The following is a 23,908-nucleotide window of genomic DNA, read 5'->3' as shown; positions in this document are numbered from 1 at the left end:
AAACATCTTAAATGCCATATTCAGTAGATCTCTGAAGTATTTGAAGTCTATCTAAAACATATCTCTGACCTTCAAAACATAACATGACAAGTTTGATTGTAATAGGTAACTAAGTAGTAAACTGTGTTTCTATATTATCCTAAGTAGTTTGTAATAATTAATAATAACTTGGGAGGGGCTGGAGAGATGCTCAGAGGTTAAGAGCATTGCCTGCTCTTCCAAAGGTCCTGAGTTCAATTCCCAGCAACCACATGGTGGCTCACAACCATCTGTAATGGGGTCTGGTGCCCTCTTCTGGCCTTCAGGCATACACACAGACAGAATATTGTACATATAATAAATATGTACAATATATATATAAATATGTGGTGCGAGAGAGAAAGGTACCATGCGACAGCTCAGGTGCAGGGGTTTTTATTGAAGGAAAGTGAATAGAAAAAGGGAGGAAAGGAGATCTGCCTCTAGGGACAGAAGAGAATAGAGGAGAGGGAAAGAGAGAGAAACACATGCATGGATGGGTGGACAGATGGACAGAGACAGAAAAAGGGAGGGATGGGAGGTGGGCAGAGTTCCTTTAAAAGGGAACATATTGAATGTGGCACTTGTGGTGCTCTTAGTGGCTACAGATGAGGATGTATACCCCAAGGTCAGGCCATACAGATGCCTGAATACTAACACAGTCTGTTCTTAACCACTGAGCCATCTCTCCAGCCCCAGAGTCAAACATTTTAAAAATGAATAAAGTGCATAGATTTCAACAGCTTTTAGTTGTTCACAGACACTGTATGGCCATCAGCAGACACAGTTAATATTTCACAGCTCCAAGAAGAAAGTACTTATTGCCCATTTCCCCTTAATCTGCCACTCATTTAATTTTTAAAATTCTTCTTATTATTTTTTTAAGACAGTTATCTCAAACTTGTACCAAAGGGTGGCCTTGAACTTCTGATTCTTCTGCACCTACCTCCTAAGGGCAAAAATTCTAAGTATGTACCATCATCTTCAGTTGTGTCTAGACTTTTGTGTGTGTGTGTGTTTGGGGGATACTTGGAATTAAACACAGGGCCTTGCATATATAAGGCAAACATTCTGCTACTGAGCACCCTTAACCTCCCATCTTCCTAACCCTTACCCTATTCTAGACATTTCATATGAATTTCCTTTATATATATCTTGTTTAACTTGGTACATATTCAGTTTCAAGTTCATAGGGACTGGGGATGTTGCTCAGTAGTAGGGTGCTTTAAAAAAAAGACAAATAATATGGGCTGGAGAGATGGCTCAGTGGTTAAGAGCACTACCTGCTCTTCCAAAGGTCCTGAGTTCAATTCCCAGCAACCACATGGTGGCTCACAACCATCTGTAATAGGACCTGGTGCACGCATGCAGACCACTGTTAATAATAAGACAAACAATAGGATGGACTTATTACAATAGGGTGGATTTACTGAATAAACTGCCATGTGAGGGCTTGAGTTTGGATCCCAGCACCCATGTAATAAGCCAGGCAGGGCACTCACACTTCAGTAACCTAGGAACTGGGTGGGCAGAGACAGATGAATCTTTGAAAGCCAACCTAACCAAATCAGTAAGTTCCAAGGTTAGTGAGAAACCCTTTAAACACACCTTTAATCCCACCCAGCACTGGACAGAGTTTGTAGTGAGTTCCAGGACAGCCAGCACTACATAGTATAACCCTGTCTAGAAAGAAAATAAACCAAACCAAACCACCCAAAAAATTAAGGTGGAATTATTCAGAAAGACACTTGATATTGACTTAGCCTCTACAACACACACGCACACGCACATGCACACATACATGCAAGTACTCACAGAATGACAAGACAAAAATCTTAGAGGAGCATTAGTTGAGCTTGCTCTCATGCTTTTGACCCTTGTTTTGAAATATTGAGGCAGGAGAATTAGGTTACACAAAGCAAGGTCAAGTCCAGTTTGAGCTGCATGAGACCCTCTTTCAAAGTTGATCCACATTAAGGCGCTCCTTTCTTTGCCTCTCTTCCTCCCTGTTCTTTGTTTTCAGTATTCAGTTATTTGGCTGGAAAGGTGGCCTAAAACCCAGAACATATGTGTCAGACAACTCTCAGTCACTGGTTTTCTCCTTCTACCATGTGGGTTTCAGGGATCCTGCTCAGATTGTCGGGTATGGTGACATGTCCCTTTACCCATTGAGCCATCTTGTGTCACAGCACCTCATTTCTTTTTATTGTTAAATAGCAGTTCATTGTTATTCACATTTTATCTATTCATTTGTTTATGGACATTTGGTAACAGAAACCCCACTTTGGAAGTATTAATAACATTATGAACATTTGTATATATATATATACACACACATGCATAGATATACAAGTCTTTGTGTAGAAATAGTTCTTCAGAGTGAGATATAGAGAGATAGAGAAAAAGAGAGAAAACACATAGGGGAATGGGATTGCTCCATCATCAGGTAGCTGTATATTTAACCTTTTTGATGAAGTACCAAACTGTTTACTAGATATCTACCATTTTATGTTCTACCAGAAATATATGTGGGCTTCAGTTTCTCTACAGCCTCCCTAGATACGTCTATAATTTTAGTTATAGTCATCATCGTGGGTTTGAATTCGTTTTTTTTTTTTTGTCTGTTTGTTTGTTTAATACAGAGCATCTTTTCATGTGCTTATTAAAGCCCTAACTTTAACCGTTATTTTTATTTGGAGTATTCTTGGGATGTGTTGGTTGGAACTGGTTCATGGATTCTTAGTGTATCAAGTCAGCATCCTTAAGTAGCATTAAATTAAGCAGTTTCTTCTGCCTCCTGGTCGGTGGAAGCTTAATAACTGGAGTCTTAATGTATCTGTTCATGTTATTATTTTATTTATTTCTGTAAAATCTAAGAGCAAAGAATCCAGAAGAGGGTGTAATTTCTATCAGAGTTTACATTGTTACTTATCTTGCAGGGATGGGTGTGCAAGACTCTCATGATGTATTTTTTTTTAGTATTTTTATTTATTTATTATGTGTACAGTGCCTGCATGTATGCCTATTCTCCAGAAGAGGGCACCAGATCTCATTAAGATGGTTGAAGGCAGCTGGGTGGTGGTGGCGCACGCCTTTAATCCCAGCACTCGGGAGGCAGAGGCAGGCGGATCTCTTTGAGTTCGAGGCCAGCCTGGTCTACAAGGCTAGTTCTAGGACAGGAACCAAAAGCTACAGAGAAACCCTGTCTCGAAAATTTAAAAAAAAAAAAAAAAAAAAAAAAGATGGTTGTGAGCCACCATGTGGTTGCTGAGAATTGAACTCAGGACCTCTGAAAGAGCAGTCATCTCAGATCCATCTCTCCAACCCTTTTATGATATCTTTAACAGTGAATTCTTGGCACTGTACTAGGTCTTCTAAAGATTCATGAGTCGGTGCAGCATAGAAAGTAATACCACAGTCTCTTAAGAATTAGAAGTCTCACAAGACTTCACAACTCTGGAAGCTGAGGCAACAGAATTGTTAGCTGAAGGATAGTTTGGGCTTTAGAGCAAGACCCTGATGATGCATTTATATAATTATTCTTTATCAATAAAATCACAGGAGTCGGGGGCTGGAGAGTTGGCTCAGTGGTTAAGAGCATTGGTTGCTCTTCCAGAGGTCCTGAGTTCAATTCCCAGCAACCATATGGTGGCACACAACCATCTGTAATGAGATCTGGTGCCCTCTACTGGCCTGCAGGCATACATGTAGGCAGAACACTGTATACACAATAAGTAAATAAATATTTAAAAAAAATCTTGGGAGTCAGTTATGGGGTAAGAACCTGAATGATCAGAGATGCAATGGAGAAGCTGCCAGTGATGTCCTGTGTCTTTTGTTCCTCCGTCCAAAAAGGCTGAGACTCAGTGCCACCCTACTACTTCCTATCTGTCCTCGGCCCTTCAAAGCCTCCTTTGCCAATTTTGGTCAGCAGTAATTAGCTCCACTCTTTGATTCAAAACAAACTTTATTGTCAATCTCAGGTGTGTCAGAGTGCAATCAAAATGTCATATAACACCCTATCTCACAAAATGAGCACAATATAAATGTATAAATAGAAAAGAAAACTATCATTTGTAGTAATCCTATTTTCCTTACATCACCAAAGATGGCAGATTTGTAAAGAAATATAATTATTTTTTAAAATTTCACACGTGTGTGTACACATGTGCGTGCTCGTGTGTATGTATATGTGTAGGTCAGAGGACAGTTTTGCAGAGTTGGTACTCTCCTACTTTTGCATTATAAATTCTGAGAATTTTGAACTATTATTACCAGTCACTTGTACAGCAACTGCCTTTACCCATTGAACCATCTCAGCCCACGAGTATTTCTTTTTAAGGAGAATATTTTACTCATTATTGAAACTTGATTAACTAAATTGTGAATGTTGCATTTTGCCCAGTAGGGTAGCACACACCTTTAATCCCAGCACAGAATCTCTGAATTCCAGGCCAGCCAGAGCCGCATAGTAAAACTTCATCTCCAAAACACAAACAAGAAAAAAGGAAGGCTAAGGCAGGATTGCTATGAGATCAAGATCAGCCTGGGCTACATAGTAACAGGGCGTCTAGCCAGACCTTACTGTCTCACAAAACAAGCATATTTCATTCGTTTCAGTAGAAATTGTATTGAAGGTGTTGACTGCGAAGTCTACATTTGTTCTTTTCAGCATACTCAGATTTGTCAAGTCATTTCTGTCCTTTTTCTTTCCAGAAATCCATGCTACAGGATTTAACTATCAGAATGAAGATGAGAAAGTCACCCTGTCTTTTCCTAGTACTCTCCAGACAGGTGAGAGACTCTCTGAAATCCACAGAAACTGTGTGTGTTAACTCCCCAGGGACCTGTACCATCCTTGTCCTGAGCGTTGCTCACAGATTAAAGTGTTGACTTCTCTCTCCCTAAAAGTTCTGGGTTCTGAAAATTAAAGTTTCAAATTTCTGTTTGTATTTTACTTACACAGAAAACTGGATGAAAGGCTAAGTATCACTTACTATTGAATAAGGTGTTTAATTTTTAATTGTTTCATTTTATTTGTTTTTCAAGATAGGATTCCTAGAACTCATTCTGTAGATCAGACTGGCCTCCAACTCACAGAAATCTGCCTGCTTGGCCTCCTTAGTTCTTGATTTAAAGGCATTTGCCACCATGTCCAGCTTGGTTTCTATTTCTTAAAAATATATTTACTTAGCTCCATCTGCTGCTGGTTGAAATCTCTGCGGACAGTGCTCCACTTATGATTCTGGTGTACAACCAGAGAGAGAGATTTTGCTAGTGAGGGCACAGAAGGGAAGATTTGTTGGTATGTTACTCTTTGGCATATGTTGGTGAAAGAATTAGAATTAATATTTGTTCAACACTGAGTTAACATTCATTGCGATGTATCATAAGTGAAATATATTTAGCAGTAAAAGTTTGTTAATTCTTATTAATATAATAAAGTGCTTATTATAATACAGATTTTAAAACTCTAAAGTATATATCAGGTTGATGGATCCTGTCTCTAAAATAGTACAAATAGCATGATGCTCAGCTGGATATAGTGGCTCACACTTGTAATCCTAGCACTTGAGAAATAGGAGCAGGAGGATCAGAAGGTCACCTGGGATAGGCCAGACCCCATCCTAGTACCTCCTCCCTGTTTAGTCTGTAGATGTCTGGATTATGTCTGAATATTTACCCAGCTGTTGTTTTTATTTCTGCTTTCCAGAAATTTTTAAATTTTTAACAAATTGGTGTGTGTGTTTGTGTATGAGTGAAATGTATGTATCTGTGCATACACATAGTGTAACTTTTGGAAGTCATACTATGATGAAATAAATGTTTTAAAAATATATTTATTTTTATGTGTATGGGTTTTTTTTTTTTTTTTTTTTTTTTTGGTTTTTTTCGAGACAGGGTTTCTCTGTGGTTTTGGAGCCTATCCTGGAACTAGCTCTTGTAGACCAGGCTGGTCTCGAACTCACAGAGATCCGCCTGCCTCTGCCTCCCAAGTGCTGGGATTAAAGGCGTGCGCCACCACCGCCCGGCTGTGTATGGGTGTTTTGCTTGAACATATGTATACACGTGTGCATGTTTGTATGTGTACCTCATGCATGCAGTACCCACAGTGGCCAGAAGAGCATGTTGGATCCCCTAGGACTGGAGTCACAGTCATAGAAGTTTGTGAGCCAATATGTGGGTGCTGGCAATTGAATCCTGATCCTCTGGTAGAGCAGCCAGTCATTTTAAGTCTGAGTCATCTTTACACCTCTGCCTTCTCCTTTTAAGTAAAAGTTTCAGAAAATGAAATCGAATATGTCTCAAACTACAGGAAAAAGCAAAGAAATGCAAAACAGAAAAATAGGAAAACTGAGAACCAGTCTATCAGATCCAAAAGCCAAATAGTTTATAAAAGAAAAATTAAAGAACAGAAAAAATGGGAAGATTTTATGAAAGGAATAAATTCAGCAAGCAAGATGGTACCTGTCACCAAGCCTGCTTACTGTAATTGATTTGACTCTGGGACCCAATCAGAGAGAAGAACACTGATTTCTGCAAGCTGTGCCCTGGCCTCCAAGCCATGGCACTCTTCTCCCTTCCCACCTGACTGACAGAATACATAGATAATTTTTTTTGTTTGTTTGTTTGTTTTTGGTTTTTCGAGACAGGGTTTCTCTGTAGCTTTGGAGCCTGTCCTGGAACTAGTTCTTTTAGACCAGGCTGGCCTCGAACTCACAGAGATCCGCCTGCCTCTGCCTCCCGAGTGCTGGGATTAAAGGCGTGTGGACCGCCCGGCTCATAAATGTTATTTTTAAAATTAAAGAATAAATTAAGAAATCTCTTTGAATTAAACACAGGAGATTTCAATCTACAAAAATACACCTTTGGAGACTGGGTGGGGGCTCACACCTCCCACACTCAGGAGGCAGAAGTAGGATCTCTTTGAGTTTGAGAGCAACTTGGTCTACAGAGTGTGTTCCAGGACAGCCAGGGCTACAAGGAGAAATCCTGTCTTGAGGGAAAGAAAAAAAAAGAAAAGAAAAAACATCAGAGTTGAATCTTTGGTTTCTGGGTACTTATAGAGGACACACTAGCTAGGACTTTTAGCCTGGGGCTGCTGTATCAGTTTAAAATGTGAGCTATTACTTCACAAAAATGAAACATTTTGGTCTGGCAAATGCCTTTACTCCCTGCACTCTAGGGTAGAGATAGGAGGGTCTCTGTGATTGGAGGTTATCATGATCCACATAGTGAGCTCCAGGGCAGCCAGGACCACATAGAGCGATTCTGTCTCAAAAAAACAAAGCAAAACAAAAGGTAATTTTATGTATAAGAGTGTTTTGCCTGCACATATGACTTTGCACTAAGTGTGTGCTTGATGCCAGTGGAAGCCAGAAGAGATGGTCAGATCCCCTAGAACTGGATTTACAGATGATTGTATGACATGTGAATGCTGAAAATCAAACCTGGGTCATCTGGAAGAGCAGCCAGTGCTCTTAACTGCTGAACCATCTCATTCCAGCCTTCCCACGCAAAAGAAGTGTGTACCATTAAGGGACTATATTTTGCATGCATTGGTTGGTTCATTCATTCATTCATTCATTCATTTGTAGGCAGGGTTTCTCTGAATACCAGCTCTGACTGTCTGGAACATCATTGCATATTCCACGTATACTGTGACAGTATTAGAAATCAATAGCAAAGCGGGTGTGGTGACGCATGCCTTAAATCCCAACACCTGGGAGGCAGAGGCAGGTGGATCTCTTGAGTTTCAGGCCATGGTCTACAGAGTGAGCCCCAGGACAACCAGAACCATATAGAGAAATTCTGTTCCAAAGAAAAGAAAAAAAATAATAGAAATATTTTTCCTTTTCACATATTGAATAAGTGAATCAAAACTTGTTTGGAAAGTTAAAATAGCAGAGCATTTGGTTAGTGTGTGCAAGGCCAAGTGCAGTCCCCAGTACTGCAAAAATATATAAAAGGGAAGAAACTTAGAAAACCTAGACATGGTGGCCTGTATTTGTAGTCCTGGCTACTTAAGAAGCTAGAATGAGAACCAGGGAGTTTGAGACCATCGTGAGAAAACTAGTAAGACTCCATCTAAAATAATAATAGAATTTTTTTTTTTTTTTTTTTGGTTTTTCGAGACAGGGTTTCTCTGTGGCTTTGGAGCCTGTCCTGGAACTAGCTCTTGTAGACCAGGCTAGTCTCGAACTCACAGAGATCCGCCTGCCTCTGCCTCCCGAGTGCTGGTATTAAAGGCATGCGCCACCACCTCCCGGCCTAGAAAATATTTTGAACTGAATAAGAAATGTGCAGCATATCAAAACATATGGATATTTACTTAAAAGATCGAAAAAAAAAACCAAAAGAAAGATCGAAAATTAATCAACTAATATCAAGCTCAAGTAATCAAAAAAAAAAAAACTCTTACAAGAAAAGGGGAGAGGTGGAACTTAATTATCATGCTCAACGACTCGGATTTAATCTCTGTTGCCAATAAAATGAAAAAAGAAAAGAAATGTGAGAAAATACGGGTTTGCTACATATGAGAAGTCTGACAACCTCAGTTTGATCTCCAGGACCCACATAAATAGCCAGATGAAGCTAGATGGGAGGTGGAGACAGGAGGATAACTTTCCAGCCAGTTCTCCTTTAGTGCCAGCCCTGCCTGGGCATCATACTCCAGTTCAAAAATAAATAGAGCAAGCAAAAGTCTGTTTCTGCTACATCATGCTTTGTAGTTTGTGTCTTTGTTTATACCCTCCCTCCCTCTCTCTCCTCTCTCTCCTCTCTCTCTCTCTCTCTCTCTCTCTCTCTCTCTCTCTCTCTCTCTCTCTCTCTCTGTCCCTGTGTCCCCCCCCCCCCCCGTCTTTCTCTTTCTCTCTTGTTGTTTGTTTTGTTTTTGAGTTTTTTTTTTGTTTGTTTGTTTGTTTTCTAGATAGTCTTTGCCCTCCTAGTACTCCTTAGACCAGTTAGACCAGGCTGGCCTTAAATTCACAGAGACCCACCTGCCTTCTGAGTGCTGGGATCTGGCACTTTCTGTTTTTGTGGTAGGTCTAGGCTGTGTTCCTCTGGCTGAATTGAATCTTCCTATGTGAGCCAGACTGACTTTAAACTTGCCTCTGCCTCACAAATGCTGGTGTTATGGTCTATGCTGCTATATTCTGCTTAGGTTTTCGTTTTGTTTTTGTTTGTGCATGCGCGCATATGTGTGTGTGTCTGTGTGTTACTGTTTTTGTTTGTTTGAAGCAGTCTGTGTAGTTCTGCCTGGGCTACAATATGGTAGGTACACCATATTGGCCTCAAACACAGAAATGCCTCTGCCTCCTAAGTACTGGGTATGGGCCATCATGCTCAACTTGAGCTGAGAATTCAATCCCTACACTCAATTGTGACCTGAACCTAAAGCTTACACATGCCAGACAAATGCCCTTACCACTGAGTTATGTTCTTACATCCCTACTCCTGATTTATCTTATTTTTTATTTATTTTGACAGAGAGTTATTGCTGTGCTACATTGTTTGAAAATTTATATGCTACCTAAATGAAATTTTGCTTTGCTCTCCTCTCAGTTCATTCCTTAAATAAAAGCAGTTTTCTCTGTATCCTTAGAAACCATATAATAGTCTTGTAGCCATTTATATATGCTGAAATTGTTTTTAAAAAACAATTTTATGTGTATAGGTGTTTTGTGCACCATGTGTGGGCCTGGTGCTGGAGGAGGCCAGAAGACTGCATCAAATCCCCTGTAACTGGAGTTACAAATGGTTCTGAGCTGCCAGTACTGTGGGTACTGGGAATCAAACTTGAGTCTTCTGGAAGAGCAGCCAGTGCTCTTAACTACTGAGCCATCTCTCCAACCGTAGACTATATCATTCTTGATAATTCATAACACACATGATAAATGTCAAAGCCACTTCAAATAATAACAGAAAGTTACTTGTGTAGTATCTTATATTTCAGCATAGTGTTTTTTATCTGTTCCATATTGTATTAGAAATTGAGTTTATATATAAAATATTTTGTAAGCCGGGCGGTGGTGGCGCACGCCTTTAATCCCAGCACTCGGGAGGCAGAGACAGGCGGATCTTTGTGAGTTCGAGGCCAGCCTGGTCTACAAGAGCTAGTTCCAGGGCAGGCTCCATAGCTACAGAGAAACCCTACCCCGAAAAACCAAAATAAATAAATAAATAAATAAATAAATAAATAAATAAATAAATAAAAAAAATATTTTGTATGGTGTTTGAGTTTAAGTTAACAGAACTTTTTTGTGCTTGTTTTCTGTTGTTTTGTTTTGTTGTTTTTTGTTCTTTGAGATAGGGTTTCTCTGTGTAGCTTGAGTGTGTCCTGGAACTCACTTTGTAGACCAGGCTGGCCTCGAACTCAAAGAGATCCTTCTCCTGCCTCTGCCTTCCAAGTGCTGGAATTAAAGGCAAGTGCCTCTATCGCCTAACAGAATAATTCTTTTAAGAAATATATCTAAGCCGGGCGGTGGTGGCGCACGCCTTTAATCTCAGCACTTGGGATGCAGAGGCAGGTGAATCTCTGTGAGTTCGAGACCAGCCTGGTCTACCAGAGCTAGTTCCAGAACAGGCTCCAAAGCCACAGAGAAACCCTGTCTCAAAAAACCAAAAAACCAAAATATATATATATATATATATATATTATGTATATGAGCGTGTTCTTGTATATGTATGTCCAGAGATTACAGAAATCAAAAGGGTGGATCTCCTGGTACTGGAGTACCAGACAGTTGAGAGCCACCAGGTGGTTGCTGGGAATCCAGCTCGGGTCCTCTGGATGAGCAGCCAGTGCTCTTACTGCTGAACCATCTCTCCAGCCCCAGTAAATTCTTAAGCTAATGTAACAACCAATAAAAATGCTAGAAAATCCTGCAAGTTTGACTTTATTAAATTATTGAATATTGTGCCGTTAAGATGACTCGGTGGGTAAAGGCATTTGCCATACAAGCCCAAATTCAGTCCCTAGACCCTATGTAAAGGCAGAAGGAGAAAGTGACTCCAGAAAGTTATCCTCTGACCACAAATAATAACATAATTTTACATTTTAAATTATTGAATATCTTTGATAATGTCTGTTGGGAAAAAAAATCACTGACTTCCAAATTGTAACAAAGTTCTTAGGATCAGATACCCAGTCCTTCTTTGCTTTAAATAATGGTCTTACTTCACAAATATCTGTGAATTAGGATGAAATAAAACATCTAAGTCTTAAGAAAAAGTTCTTTATCTTTTCAGATTTTTATCATATTATAGAACTGGTCTTGGGTATAACTGAGTAAATATAATCTTAAGGTTTTTAGCCTTCTTTTTTTTTTTTCCTTTCTTGAGACAGGGTTTCCCTGTCTAACAGTCCTAACTGTCCTGGAACTAGCTCTTGTAGATCAGGCTGGCCTCGAACTCACAGGGATTCACCTGCCTTTGCCTCCTGAGTGCTGGGATTAAAGGTGTGCGCCACCACCGCCCGGCCTTACTTTTTTTTTTTTTTTATTTTTTATTTTTTAAAGATTTATTTATTATGTGTACAGCATTCCTTCCCTGTGTGCCCGCATGCCAGAAGGGGGCGCCAGGTCTCATTACAGATGGTTGTGAGCCACCATGTGGTTGCTGGGATTGAGCTCAGGACCTCTGGAAGAGCAGTCAGTGCTCTTAACCACTGAGCCATCTCTCCAGCCCCCTACTTTTTGTTTTTTGAGACAGGGTCTCACTATGTAGTTTTGGCGACTTGGAGCTCTCAACTTTAGATCAGGCTGGCCTCACAGAGAGATCTGCCCAAGTGCTGGGATTATGTATAGGCAGTGGGCCACTAAGCTGGCTTTATATTAGTTGAAATTAAGTATCTAATTTGAGAAAACAATGTATTTATGTGTTAATAGGTATAAAATTAAAGACCAGTTGGCAATTGATTCATCATGATATTTGATAATCAGATTTGCCAAAAGTCCTTTTTTGCTATATTCACATTAAACTCATGTTAATAGTAATACTTGTGATTAGTATTGTATAATGTGAAACTAATTTATTCATGATTTAAAAAACATTTAACTTGTGTTTTGTTTGAATTTCAGGTAATTATCCTTTCCAATACTTTGTATTTTGTTTAGTAAGCCACTCTTTGGAAGTGGTCACTGTCAGTATCTTGTTATGGTTTGATGGCCTTGGAGATTTAAAACCAAGTAAAAGTGTAAGCCGCCTTTCTTATTTAGTTATGAGTTTTAAACCCACTTTTGTTCCAAATAGGAAAGACTGAAAGTACACTTACTGGGAATGAGAGTTGTATTAGAAAACATCTTGACAGTGAAAGCAGACTGCCAATTTCATCTGTGGAACTGTAACATAAAATTCCATCAGTCAGTTCCCAATGAGAGTAATAGAATTTAAAATAATCTGTTATATTTTCTTTCTAAAACTTCAGTAATGTTAATACATAATAAGTTCCTGTAAAGAATAGAGGATAAACTACTTATTTATTTTCTTACATTAGGTATTCTTTTTTTAAGATTTTTATTTTATATATTTGAGTGTTCTGTCTACATGTACGCCTTTATGCCAGAAGAAGGCATTTGACTCCACGGTAGATGGTTGTGAGCCACCATATGGTTGCTGGGAATTGAACTCAGGACCTTTGTAAGAGTAGCCAGTTCTTATCTGTTGAGCCGTCTCTCCAGCCGTACTTATTAATTCTTATTATCCATTATTAACCCATCAATAATAAGACTCTTCTAGAGTCTTAATAGTTGTGATAATATTTATTGTCCTAGTAATCTGCCGTTTGTGTTAAAGAATTGATTGGAGTTTGGGATATAGCTTGGTGGCAGAGAACCTTCATATCTATACAATTGAGCTTCAATTAAGCTGTTAGTGCTGTTTTCCAGCATGGTTATTTTAAGAATGTGATATTTTAAGTGCTTACTTTGCTATTGTACTCTGAAATTCTATTTTAAATAACTGTCAAAATTACTTACTAACACATAAGAAAATGAGTTTAGCCACATGGTAGGTAGATGCACTTATTTTTAAGTAGAGTCAGTGCTTTTTGTCCTTTGTGTATTGTATAAACTTCTACTTATGTGACTTTGAACCTTTCCAAAGAGCAAATTCTGTTTTAGGCATGAAATTTGACTTCAAGATCATACAAAAAGATATATGAAAGGAGAAAAAGTCAATGACATTTAATCAATGTCAGACATCTTTATAGCATTTCAAAATGACAATTTGAAATATTAGGATATCAAAGTCTGGTATGACTGACTAATAATTTTCCTTATGTATTTAATTTGTTAGACTCACATTCTCTTGATCTTATTATAAGTAGGCATGGGGAAAGAGCAGGTCCAAAGTCAACATTTTTTCAAAATGCTGTGTGTGTGTGTGTGTGTGTGTGTGTGTGTGTGTGTGTGTGTGTGTGTGAGAGAGAGAGTGAGAGAGAGAGAGAGAGAGAGAGAGAGAGAGAGAGAGAGACACTTGATTTGTGTGAGGTGTAGAATGGGATTGTTAAAGGCAAAAACCCGTTTTGCTCTTGAAACAATATAGATGTCTTTAGGTTGCATTTTTGCTTCAATTTAGTAATTTCTTTCTTTAGTATTAGTGCTGAGATGATTGAGGTGATCCTGAGAGTTTATTTTGTGCCCTTTAATTGATCAAATAATTGTTCTTTTAATTCCTTACAAGAATATGCAATCAGTGTTCTATCTGGATCAAATATACTGCCTTTAATGGTAGAATAATTGGCTGCATTTCTCTTTGTGTGCATGAAGTTATCTGAAAAGACTAATCACTTGGTATAATTGGCAGAGAGCATATTCTAAGTAAAAACATCCTTGCTGCTTACTGATGACCTTTGGAAAGCCACTTTAAATTCTCAGCCCTCATTTTTCTTCTAAAAAGGGGACACTACTTCCAACCTTAAAGTTGGAAGTCTCATACACGGAAGCATGTGTTAGACATTTAATAATGTTTTCTTTCTTGTTTTCATATATCGTGGTAATTTGAAACTTACTGAAATTATTTTCTAATCAGTCACCCTAAACAACATTTGAAGGATTAGTTTACCATTTATGTCAATCAGTAGAGTATTCTCTTCAGTGCCAAAAGTAGTATTTGAGAAAGGAAATGCTTTGAACATAGTAATAGCCGATTGAATATAGTATCTTGACATATTTCTGATACCTGTATTTATTAACATCTCCATAAAAAGACTTGTGTTCATCTTCAATCATAGGTACAGGAACCTTAAAGATAGATTTTGTTGGAGAACTGAACGACAAAATGAAAGGTTTCTACAGAAGTAAATACACCACCCCTACTGGAGAGGTGCGCTATGCTGCTGTCACACAGTTTGAGGTATGTCTTACTCTTTGTTAATATAATCCTTTTTTGTTTTTGATTTTTATTCATTTATTTTGTTTTTCGAGGCAGTTTCTCACTGTGTAGCTCTGCTGTCCTGGAACTCACTTTGTATACCAGGTTGGCCTTGAACTCACAGATATTATTTTATTATTATTTTTATTTTCTTTTTAAGAGTTTCAATTAGAGCTGAGCATGGTGGTGGACATCTTTAATCTCAGCACTTGGGAGGTGGAAGAGGCAGGCAAATTTCTGAGTTCAAGGCTAATTTGGTCTACAGAGCAGTTCCATGATAACTAGACCTACACGGAGAAACCCTATCTTGAAAAACAAGCAACAGTCCCCCCGCCCCCCAAAGAAAACAAGATTGGGAATTTATTTATTTATTCCAATACCTGACATGTTCTTATTTCTGTATTGATGATTTTTACTTGAAAAGCCAGAGGCACCTTTTCTCGTGTTTTTCCTAATCTGAATTCTTACAGCATGGTATTAATTTTTTGTGCTTTGTGTTATATCTAAACTATTGGTAAAGTTATTTATTCATGCTAAATCTGAAATGTTAAAGTATTTTAATAAAAAGTATAATTACAAATGATTATCATTTTGTTATGATTTATAGCAGAATAGTCCCCAAATAGTTTCTAGTGTGATGGTGGTTGTAGCATTGTATTTCCTTTGTAGTCAGCACCTGGCTCATTTCCTAGCAGAGTAGAGATTAAATATTTGAAGACTGGACATAAAGATCAACAGAGGAGGGCTGAGTTCAGTTTTCTATACTAAAAAGAAATGAAGGAGCTGGAGAGTTAGCTCAGAGCATAGTCTGGTCTTGAAGAGGACCCAGGTTCAATTCCCAGCACCCATATAGCTACGCAAAACCATCTGTAACTCTAATTCCAGGGGATCTGACATCCTTTTCTGCTGTCTGAAGGTACTAGGTAGAAATGTGCACAAACATACATGCAATGAAAGCTCTGTATATATTAAATACAACTTTTATGAAACAGAACGAAAGGAAAAAATTGACTAAATAATGAATGAGCGATAGTAAAATGGTGTTGTTTCATGAAAAAGCCTCTGAAGTTAATTTAATGGTATTTATATAAGCTTATATTTTTTTTCCTTAAGGCTACTGATGCCCGGAGAGCTTTTCCTTGTTGGGATGAGCCTGCTATCAAAGCAACTTTTGATATCTCGCTTATTGTTCCTAAAGACAGAGTTGCTTTATCAAACATGGTATGTATGTGCTAATAGATGTTTCATAGTCTTTGTATATTTACTTTGTTTATTAAACAGGATAATGTGAAATCACCTAGCATAGTGATTACTGCATAATAGAAATGTTAGTGTTAGTTTCTTTTATTTTGTTTTCCTTTGTTGCTTTTTGATTGTTTTTCTCCTCAAGGAAGAACTTTTCTGTTAGAGCCACTTGGAAAATTCTTGCTCTTTGTTGTTTTGTTTTTAAGTCAGGACATTGTATCCAAGGCTGTCCTGGAATTCACTTTGTAGCCCAAACTGGCCTTGAACTCATAACTATCTTCCTGCTCATTTTCCTGGGTGCTAGCATTATATCCATGTGACACCATATCCAGATTATCTACTTTTGAAAATTGAAGGACATAAGTAAGGGGCAACCTTATATATTACCTGAAATAAGAGTAATGGCTTTCTTATTAAATCCTAGAAGTGATAGCTATATTTAGATTTTTGGTTGACTATATTTTTTAATATGCTCTCTTTACTATTATTGGTCTTTTTCATAAATAAGAGAAGCCTTCATTACTTAAATGGTATTGTCTAAGACCACCTTGTTTAAGATGTATATTTACTCTGACTGTGGAGAACTAAGAGCTACTCGTGTGGTGATTCATACCTTTAATCCCAGCATTTGGGAGACTGAGCAGAAAGACCGCTGCAAGTTTAAGGCCAACCTGAACAACATAGTGAGTTTGAGGGCTGCTGGACTACAGAGTAAGAAGCCAAAACCAAATGTGAAAAAGTAAAAACATCCAGTTTTTGCCCACTTATTGGTGGAGAGAATTCCATAGAAAATGCTATTTTCTTCTTAGGCTTTCCTAGAGAGGAGACTAATACACTAAAAAGGGCATTTTAGTATGAATAAATCTAGGTCTGTTTCTTTTCTTTTGGTTTTTTACGATGACTTCTCTATGTAGCCCTGACTGTCCTGGAACTTGCTCTGTAAACCAGGCTAGGCTAGAACTCACAGAGATCCACCTGCCTCTGCCTCTTGATTGTTGTGATTAAAGGCCTCCGCCATCAGCACTGGGCAAGGCCTGTTTCTTAAATACAACTTCCATGGAATAAAGGATAGAGAGTTTAAGAGACTGAGAGCCTGAGTAAGGGGAAAATACCAAAAGAAAGTAGGGACTCCATAAGTAAAGTGGAAGTTTCATGTCTTCCCAGAGAGAGCTAGTTTTGGTACAGAGGGTATTTGAAATTTACAAGTCCGTACCTTTTAAGATACAAGATTCTGGCCAGGTGGTGGTGGCACACGCTTTTAATCCTAGCACTCAGGAGGCAGAGGCAGGTGAATCTCTGTGAGTTTGAGGCCAGCCTGGTCTACAAGACCAGGACAGGCTCCAAAAGCTACAGAGAAACCTTGCCTCAAAAAAAAAAAAAAATAAGATATGAAATTCCATAATCATTTTTATCATTAATTTACTTTCTTCTGTTATTTTTACTTGAAAAGTGTTGTTTTTTTTTTTTTTTTTAAAGCTGCTGGATGGTGGTGGTGCACACTTTTAATCCCAGCAAGTTCAAGGTCAGCCTGGTCTACAAGAGCTAGTTCCAGGACAGTCTCCAAAGCTGCAGAGAAACTCTGTCTTGAAAAACCAAAAACCAAAACTGGGTGGTGCTAGCACATGCCTTTAATCAACACTTGGGAGGCAGGTCAATCTCTGTTAGTGTGAGGCCAGCCTGGTGTACTGAGTTAGTTCCAGGACAGTCTCCAAAGCTACAGAGAAGCCCTATCTCAAAAAAACGCAAAAAGGGGGAAAATCCCCAGACAGAATTGGGTTTAAAGTTACATGCCTTTAATCCCAGCATCTTGGAGGCCTAGACAGGCTGGCCTCTGAATTCAAGGAAAAGCTTTTTCTACATACTGAGCTCCAGGACACCCAGAGGTACATAGTAAGACCCTATCTCAAAAAAACAAACAACTGAAACAAAACATCCCAGTGCTTGCCATGTGAAACTATCCAAGAAAGTTGATTCCTCTTAAGTAAGTCCTTGGGTGTTCTAACAGTTTGCTTCCAACTTCTTATCCAAACCCAGGCAAGGTGGTACATGCCTTTGAGCTAGCATGGTGGGTCTCTCTAAGTTGGAGGCCAGCCTCGTCTGCACAGCATGATCCAGGCCTACTAAGGGCACATACTGAGACCTTGTTTCAAAAACAAAGAAGAAGAAAAAGATATATATATATATTATATTTGTTTGTTTCTTTTTGTTTTATTTTTTGAAACAGGGCTTCTATGTGTAGCTCTGACTGTCCTGAAACTCACTTGGAAGACCAGGCTTGCCTTTAACTCAGATACCCTCCTGCCTCTGACTTACGAGTGCTGGTACTAAAGATATGTGCCACCATTGCCCTGCTGAGGAAAAAGAACTTTATCTGATCTTTTTCCTGAGAAGAAGAAAGACCTTCATGATATAAAAGCACTGATAGGTCAGGCAGTGGTAGTGGCTCCTAAGGAGCCTTACTGGAGAAGCAGAGACTGGCGGATCTCTGTGAATTCGAGGTCAGCCTTGTTTACAAAGTGAGTTCCAGCAGTAACTCTGTAGCCACTGAGAAACTGTCTCAAAAACCAAATAGAAAACCACTGGTGGGGGCTGGAGAGATGGCTCAGTGGTTAAGAGCATTGCCTGCTCTTCCAAAGGTTCTGAGTTCCTTCCCAGCAACCACATGTATAACCATCTGTAATGAGGGCTGGTGCCCTCTTCTGGCCTGCAGACATACACACAGACAGAATATTGTATACGAAAGAAAGGAAGGAAGGAAGGAAGGAAGGAAGGAAGGAAGGAAGGAAGGAAGGAAGGAAGGAAGGAAGGAAGGAAGAAAGAAAACCACTGGTGAACTAGGATTAAAATAAGCCTAAAAAAAGAAAAGGGAGCCGGGCGGTGGTGGCGCACGCCTTTAATCCCAGCACTTGAGAGGCAGAGGCAGGCGGATCTCTGTGAGTTCGAGGCCAGCCTGGTCTAGAAGAGCTAGTTCCAGGACAGGAACCAAAAGCTATGGAGAAACCCTTTCTCGAAAATAAGAAAAAAAAAAGGAAAGGGAAGATATTCAACCCTATAGCTTTTGTTGCCTACTGTTCATTCCAAAATACTAATATAAATCTCCTTAAAATTTCTTTGTTTTTGTTTTCTGTTTTTATTTTTCTCTTAAGAATGTAATTGACCGGAAACCATATCCTGATGATGAAAATTTAGTAGAAGTGAAGTTTGCCCGCACACCTGTTATGTCTACGTATCTGGTGGCATTTGTTGTGGGTGAATATGACTTTGTAGAAACAAGGTCAAAAGATGGTGTGTGTGTCCGTGTTTACACCCCTGTTGGCAAAGCAGAGCAAGGAAAGTTTGCGCTAGAGGTAAATGTCCTTGAAGAGGATTGTTCCAACAGTCCATAACTCCAGGTTGGGGAATTTACATTTCTGATCAATTATTAGTACAGTTATTTGTTATTTAATTGGAAACTTGTTTTGATACTTTCATTTCACTTTTATTATAATTTTGGATATGCCAAACTTGATGTTGCCTTAACATTTTAGAAGATAATAATCTAGAAAATAGGAAAAGTGAGGGTTGGAGGTTGTGGTAGAGTGTGTATTTATTAGTACATGAAGTCATGGGTTCAAACCTTTGGTTGTGGATAAAAGAGAGACTGTGTAAAAACAGAGTTTTGTTTTTCTGTGGAATTACCATGAAAATAAATAGTTATATTGTTCATACCAAGTTATAAATGGATTACAGTTTGACCAGTGATACAAAGTTTGTGGCCAACACGGTTTTCAAAGAAAGTAGGGTTCCCTTGAGTTAGTTTCTAAAAGCTTATCATAGTTTGGCCTAAAACAGGTTTCCTTTGTGAATTTCTGTGTGACTCATAATAAAGTATTCATAGGATATTTTTTTGTTTGTGCTTTATAGGTTGCTGCTAAAACCTTGCCTTTTTATAAAGACTACTTCAATGTTCCTTATCCTCTACCTAAAATTGATCTCATTGCTATTGCTGACTTTGCAGCTGGTAAAGTAAATTTCATTTTATTGCTGAATTGTATAACTTTATTTGAATTTTGTGATATTTGAGGAAAAGTATGCTTATATATCAATAAATGTTTATATTTATTTTATGAAGGTGCCATGGAGAACTGGGGCCTTGTTACTTATAGGTATGTTAATGAAACATTACCCTGCCCTCTTTCAAATCATGGATTGCATCCTGTTCACAGTTGAGTGCTTTTGCTTTATGTTCTAGGGTACATTTTTCTTCCTCTAATGAATATTTCAAGCATGCAGATGGACTTCCCTCTCTGGTATTATTGTCTGAGGGTGCAATATTTTTAAAGGGAGCACTTGGCACTTATACCATTTTTAACTGTGTTCTTGCCTGAATCTCACTTGGTATGCCTCCTTCCCAGCAGTTACTCAACTTGAAGAGCCTCCCTGAGTCTGTGTTTTCTGAGCAGATTTTTACATGTCTGTCAGCACAACACAAACATGTGGTTTACATAATTTCTGAGGTTGAGTCTATAAACAATCTTTCTTTCCACCTTTTTTTTTTTTTTTTTTTTTTTTTAGTTTTTCGAGACAGGGTTTCTCTGTAGCTTTGGAGCCTATCCTGGAACTTGCTCTTGTTGACCAGGTTGGCCTTGAACTCACAGAGACCTGCCTCTGCCTCCCAAGTGCTGAGTTTAAAGGCGTGCTCCACCACCGTCCTGCTTTTCCTTCCACTTTCAGTTGTCTTTTTAGATGAGCTAAGTTTTGCTTAGCCTGCTTCTTGTCCTTTTTGGGACTTTAGAATGTCTTCCACTGCTCCTCCCTTGTGTCTTCCCTGATTAGCAAAGTCTTCCTAGTCAGCAGATAGCACACTGATAAACTTGTATGTCTTTGATCTTCTGTTGTACAGTGTAGTCTTCAACCAACGTAGTCTTCAGTCTTCCTGGACCCTACTAATATTACAAATGCTAAGAAAATGTTTACTTGATATTGCGAAAGCCTAACATAAAGACTTTACTGCCCAAACCTCCTTTACTTCTGCATACCTGTCTTTATTGAAACACTTTTACCATTTTACTTTTTTTTTTAAATACAGGGAGACTGCGTTGCTTATTGATCCAAAAAACTCCTGTTCTTCATCACGCCAGTGGGTTGCTCTGGTTGTGGGACATGAACTCGCCCATCAATGGTTTGGAAATCTTGTTACTATGGTATTTAATATTTTTAAGTGCTCAAATATATCCATCTATGTCCTGTTGCATATTATTTTGGCCTCGCTGTTTTACATTTTGCTATGGTAGCATAGTAGTGGTGGTTCCTGCCTTTTAATCCCAGCACTTGGGAGGCAGGGGCAGGTAGGTGTATATCAGTGAGTTCAAGGACAGCCAGAGCTGCACAGTGAAACCCTGTCTCGAAAAACCAGAAAGAAAAATTGGCTATGATACTGTGTCAAAGAATTGGATAGAAACATTTTATTTTAAGCCGCTGGTGGTGGCGCACGCCTTTAGTTCCAGGGCTGGGAGGTAGAGGCAGGTGGATCTGTGAGTTTCAGGCCGGCCTGGTCTACAGAGCAAGTTCCAGGACAGCCTGGGCTACACAGGAAACCCTGTCTCAGAACAAAACAAGAAACATTTTCTTTTAAAAGATTTGTTTTGCAAAAACATTTATCAGGGCTAGGCAAATGGCTCAGTAGTTTGGTACTTGCCCAGCATGCTCAAGGCCAGCATAGAGAGGGATTGAGAGAAAAGGGGAGAGAGAACAGAGATGAGACCATATGTGTTAGCAGGAAATACTTAGTAAACTTACACGATTTGTTTGCAGATAGGGAATGTTTAGATACTAATTTGAGCTAGAGAAAAATTTGTCTTAGACAAAGAGAAATTAATTGGGTAGTGAGATTCCCAGCTATTTATAGTTGTTTGAGTTATCTCTGTTATGTAGTTTGCTAGTTGAAAAGAAATGTATAAACAAAATTTATCTTTATTTAATTAAAGTGATTGTTAAGAGTCATTGTAGTTGGCTAAAATAAGATGAAATTTGGTGGAAATAAGTTTTTTTTTAAATCTGTAAAGTTGTACTTAAATCTAGCTAATTGAAGTTTTCAGTTATCATATGTATTGTGTATCTGATGTTTCCTAATGGTTCACCTTTACTATAAATAAAATTCTGATAGAGCTAATTATGTTACTGTTTTGAAATACAGAGTTTAGTAAATGACTTAGAGGTACCTGTGTAGTGAAAGAATTTCTTGATAGCCAAAGACCTGAACCTCACATAGAAGTTGGTCTAGTCCATATATCTTAGAAGTGAGCAAGAAAGGAAGATATATTTCAGCTATGACTTAGCTGAGCGCATTTCTAAAGAAAGTCTGTGTTTCTGAAAATAAGCTCTCCCACTTTTCTTTAGATGCTTAAAACTTTTTTATAGGTTACAAGTTTTTTTTTTTAATTTAATTTCATTGGAACTATACAAGCTAATGCTGCATTCAAATTTGTAGGAATTGTATTCTCAAAAAAAAAAAAAAAGAATTACCCCTTTCTCTGTTTTTTGTTTTGTTTTGTTGTTTTTGTCTTCTTGAAGCAGAGTCTCCTTATACAGTCCTGGCTGTTCTGAAGCTCATTATGTCCATCTGACAAGGCTGACCTCAAACTCAGAGGTTTTCCTGCTTCTGCCTCCCAAGTGCTGGGATCACAGGCCTGCACCACCACTCCTGGCCTAGTATTTTCTTTTAATGAAGCAAGTCTGCTATTTCTTATCTTTTTTTTTTCTTTGTTTTTATTTTTGGTTTCTCAAGACAGTTTGTCTATATAGCCCTGGCTGACCTGCAACTCAGTTTGTAGACCAAGCTGGCTTTGAACTTACAGAGATCTGGGTGCCTCTGCCTCCTCAGTGCTGAGATTGCAGGTGTATGGCACCATAGATGGCTTCCTATCAGATAATTTTGTTCAACTTTGCGAAAATATGATGATTCATGGCCAACAGTAAATTTTAGTGCAGGGAATATGTGCTTATTGTTTTGAAACTACCTTTTACTGTGCTTGTATAACTAATTGTCTTTATTAGATGCCAGTCATTCCCAAAGATTAGTGTTCAATAACTTTGAACCAGGGGCTTACCTAAATGACACAGCCTTTAGTACGTAGTATTAAAAATGTTTGGTCTTTTTAAACTGTGTGAGTCCTCTTTTATTATTCAACAAAAGTTCTTTGGCCTCTGTTTTTGATTCATATATTAATTATTCTCTTGAGATTTACTTCATTATTAGTTTCTGTGATTAAAACCACATATATAAGACCTTACATTTTTAATAGTGTTATCCCTGTACAAATATAATGTTTAATGTTTCTGGACCTGTATGGGTCAACTGGGACACCCCCACTCCCAATGGTATCTGTTACCGATTTTATTCTTGGTCTGTTCCACTCGCTATGCATATGCATTCTCATGATGTGAATTTTCTTTTTCATAAATGCTTAAGTATCATTTGTTTTTTAGCTACTTCCTGCCCTGACATTTCTGTAAAGTTTATATAATCCTTATAAGGTTGTACTAGTTTTTTAATTTATTTAGAAGTAGAAACCCAAGTCAGTGTTTCTCCTAGTCATTGTGTGAATAATTTTTGAGTTTTTGGCCATGATAGCTGTGGTTTGGTTTTTTTGTTTTGTTTTGTTTTTTTAATGAAATTCTTGGCTCCAAACAGTACTCTGGTTTTCTACCCAGCCTGATACTCTGTTGTAGTGAATTTAATAAATTGTTTTGCTGGTCAGTGAATGGGAGAGAGTGAGACTCTTATTCTTTACTAAACTTTTTTCTTCTCTGTCTCTCTCTTGAGAAAGGTCTTACTATGTAGCCATGGCTAATCTAGAACTGGCTATGTAGACCCAGTGACCCAAAATTTTAAGAGACCACCTGTCTCTGACTCCTAAGTATTGGCATTAAGGTATATGTCAGCATGCCTGGCCAAAACTTTTTTCTTTGTGGCAGGGCTAGGTAACAAGATTTTACTTTGTAACTCAAACAAATGAGCCTCCTACCTCATCCTCCAAGTTCTGGGATTATAAGAGCATATACCCCAATAGGGGCTGGAGAGATGGCTCAGAGTACTGGCTTGTCTTCCAGAGTTCAATTTCTAGCACCCACATGGCAGCTTACAACTAACTGTAACTCCAATTCCATAGGATCCACACCCTCACATAAACATACATGCAGCCAAAACAACAATGTACATGAAATAAAAATACATAAAAAATGAAAATAATAAACACTTTTTTTTTTTTTTTTGCATGGTGAGGTTTTTATA

General features: G+C 38.3%; 1 protein-coding gene across 1 annotated transcript in view; it reads left to right on the top strand.

Moving 5' to 3' along the window:
• Npepps (aminopeptidase puromycin sensitive) overlaps window positions 1-23,908 on the top strand; it is a 91,791-nt gene that overhangs the window by 36,210 nt on the left and 31,673 nt on the right. The window contains exons 3-9 of the mRNA XM_057775653.1: window positions 4,735-4,812; window positions 14,252-14,373; window positions 15,505-15,612; window positions 18,783-18,983; window positions 19,540-19,636; window positions 19,748-19,781; window positions 20,705-20,819. Coding sequence (XP_057631636.1) covers window positions 4,735-4,812; window positions 14,252-14,373; window positions 15,505-15,612; window positions 18,783-18,983; window positions 19,540-19,636; window positions 19,748-19,781; window positions 20,705-20,819 — 755 coding nt within the window. The remainder of the gene's footprint in view (window positions 1-4,734; window positions 4,813-14,251; window positions 14,374-15,504; window positions 15,613-18,782; window positions 18,984-19,539; window positions 19,637-19,747; window positions 19,782-20,704; window positions 20,820-23,908) is intronic.

Source organism: Chionomys nivalis, chromosome 7 (assembly GCF_950005125.1).
Source record: "Chionomys nivalis chromosome 7, mChiNiv1.1, whole genome shotgun sequence".
Lineage (NCBI taxonomy): Eukaryota > Metazoa > Chordata > Mammalia > Rodentia > Cricetidae > Chionomys > Chionomys nivalis.
The sequence above is the reverse complement of the archived record's forward strand: the minus strand, read 5'-3'. Positions and strand labels throughout refer to the sequence as shown.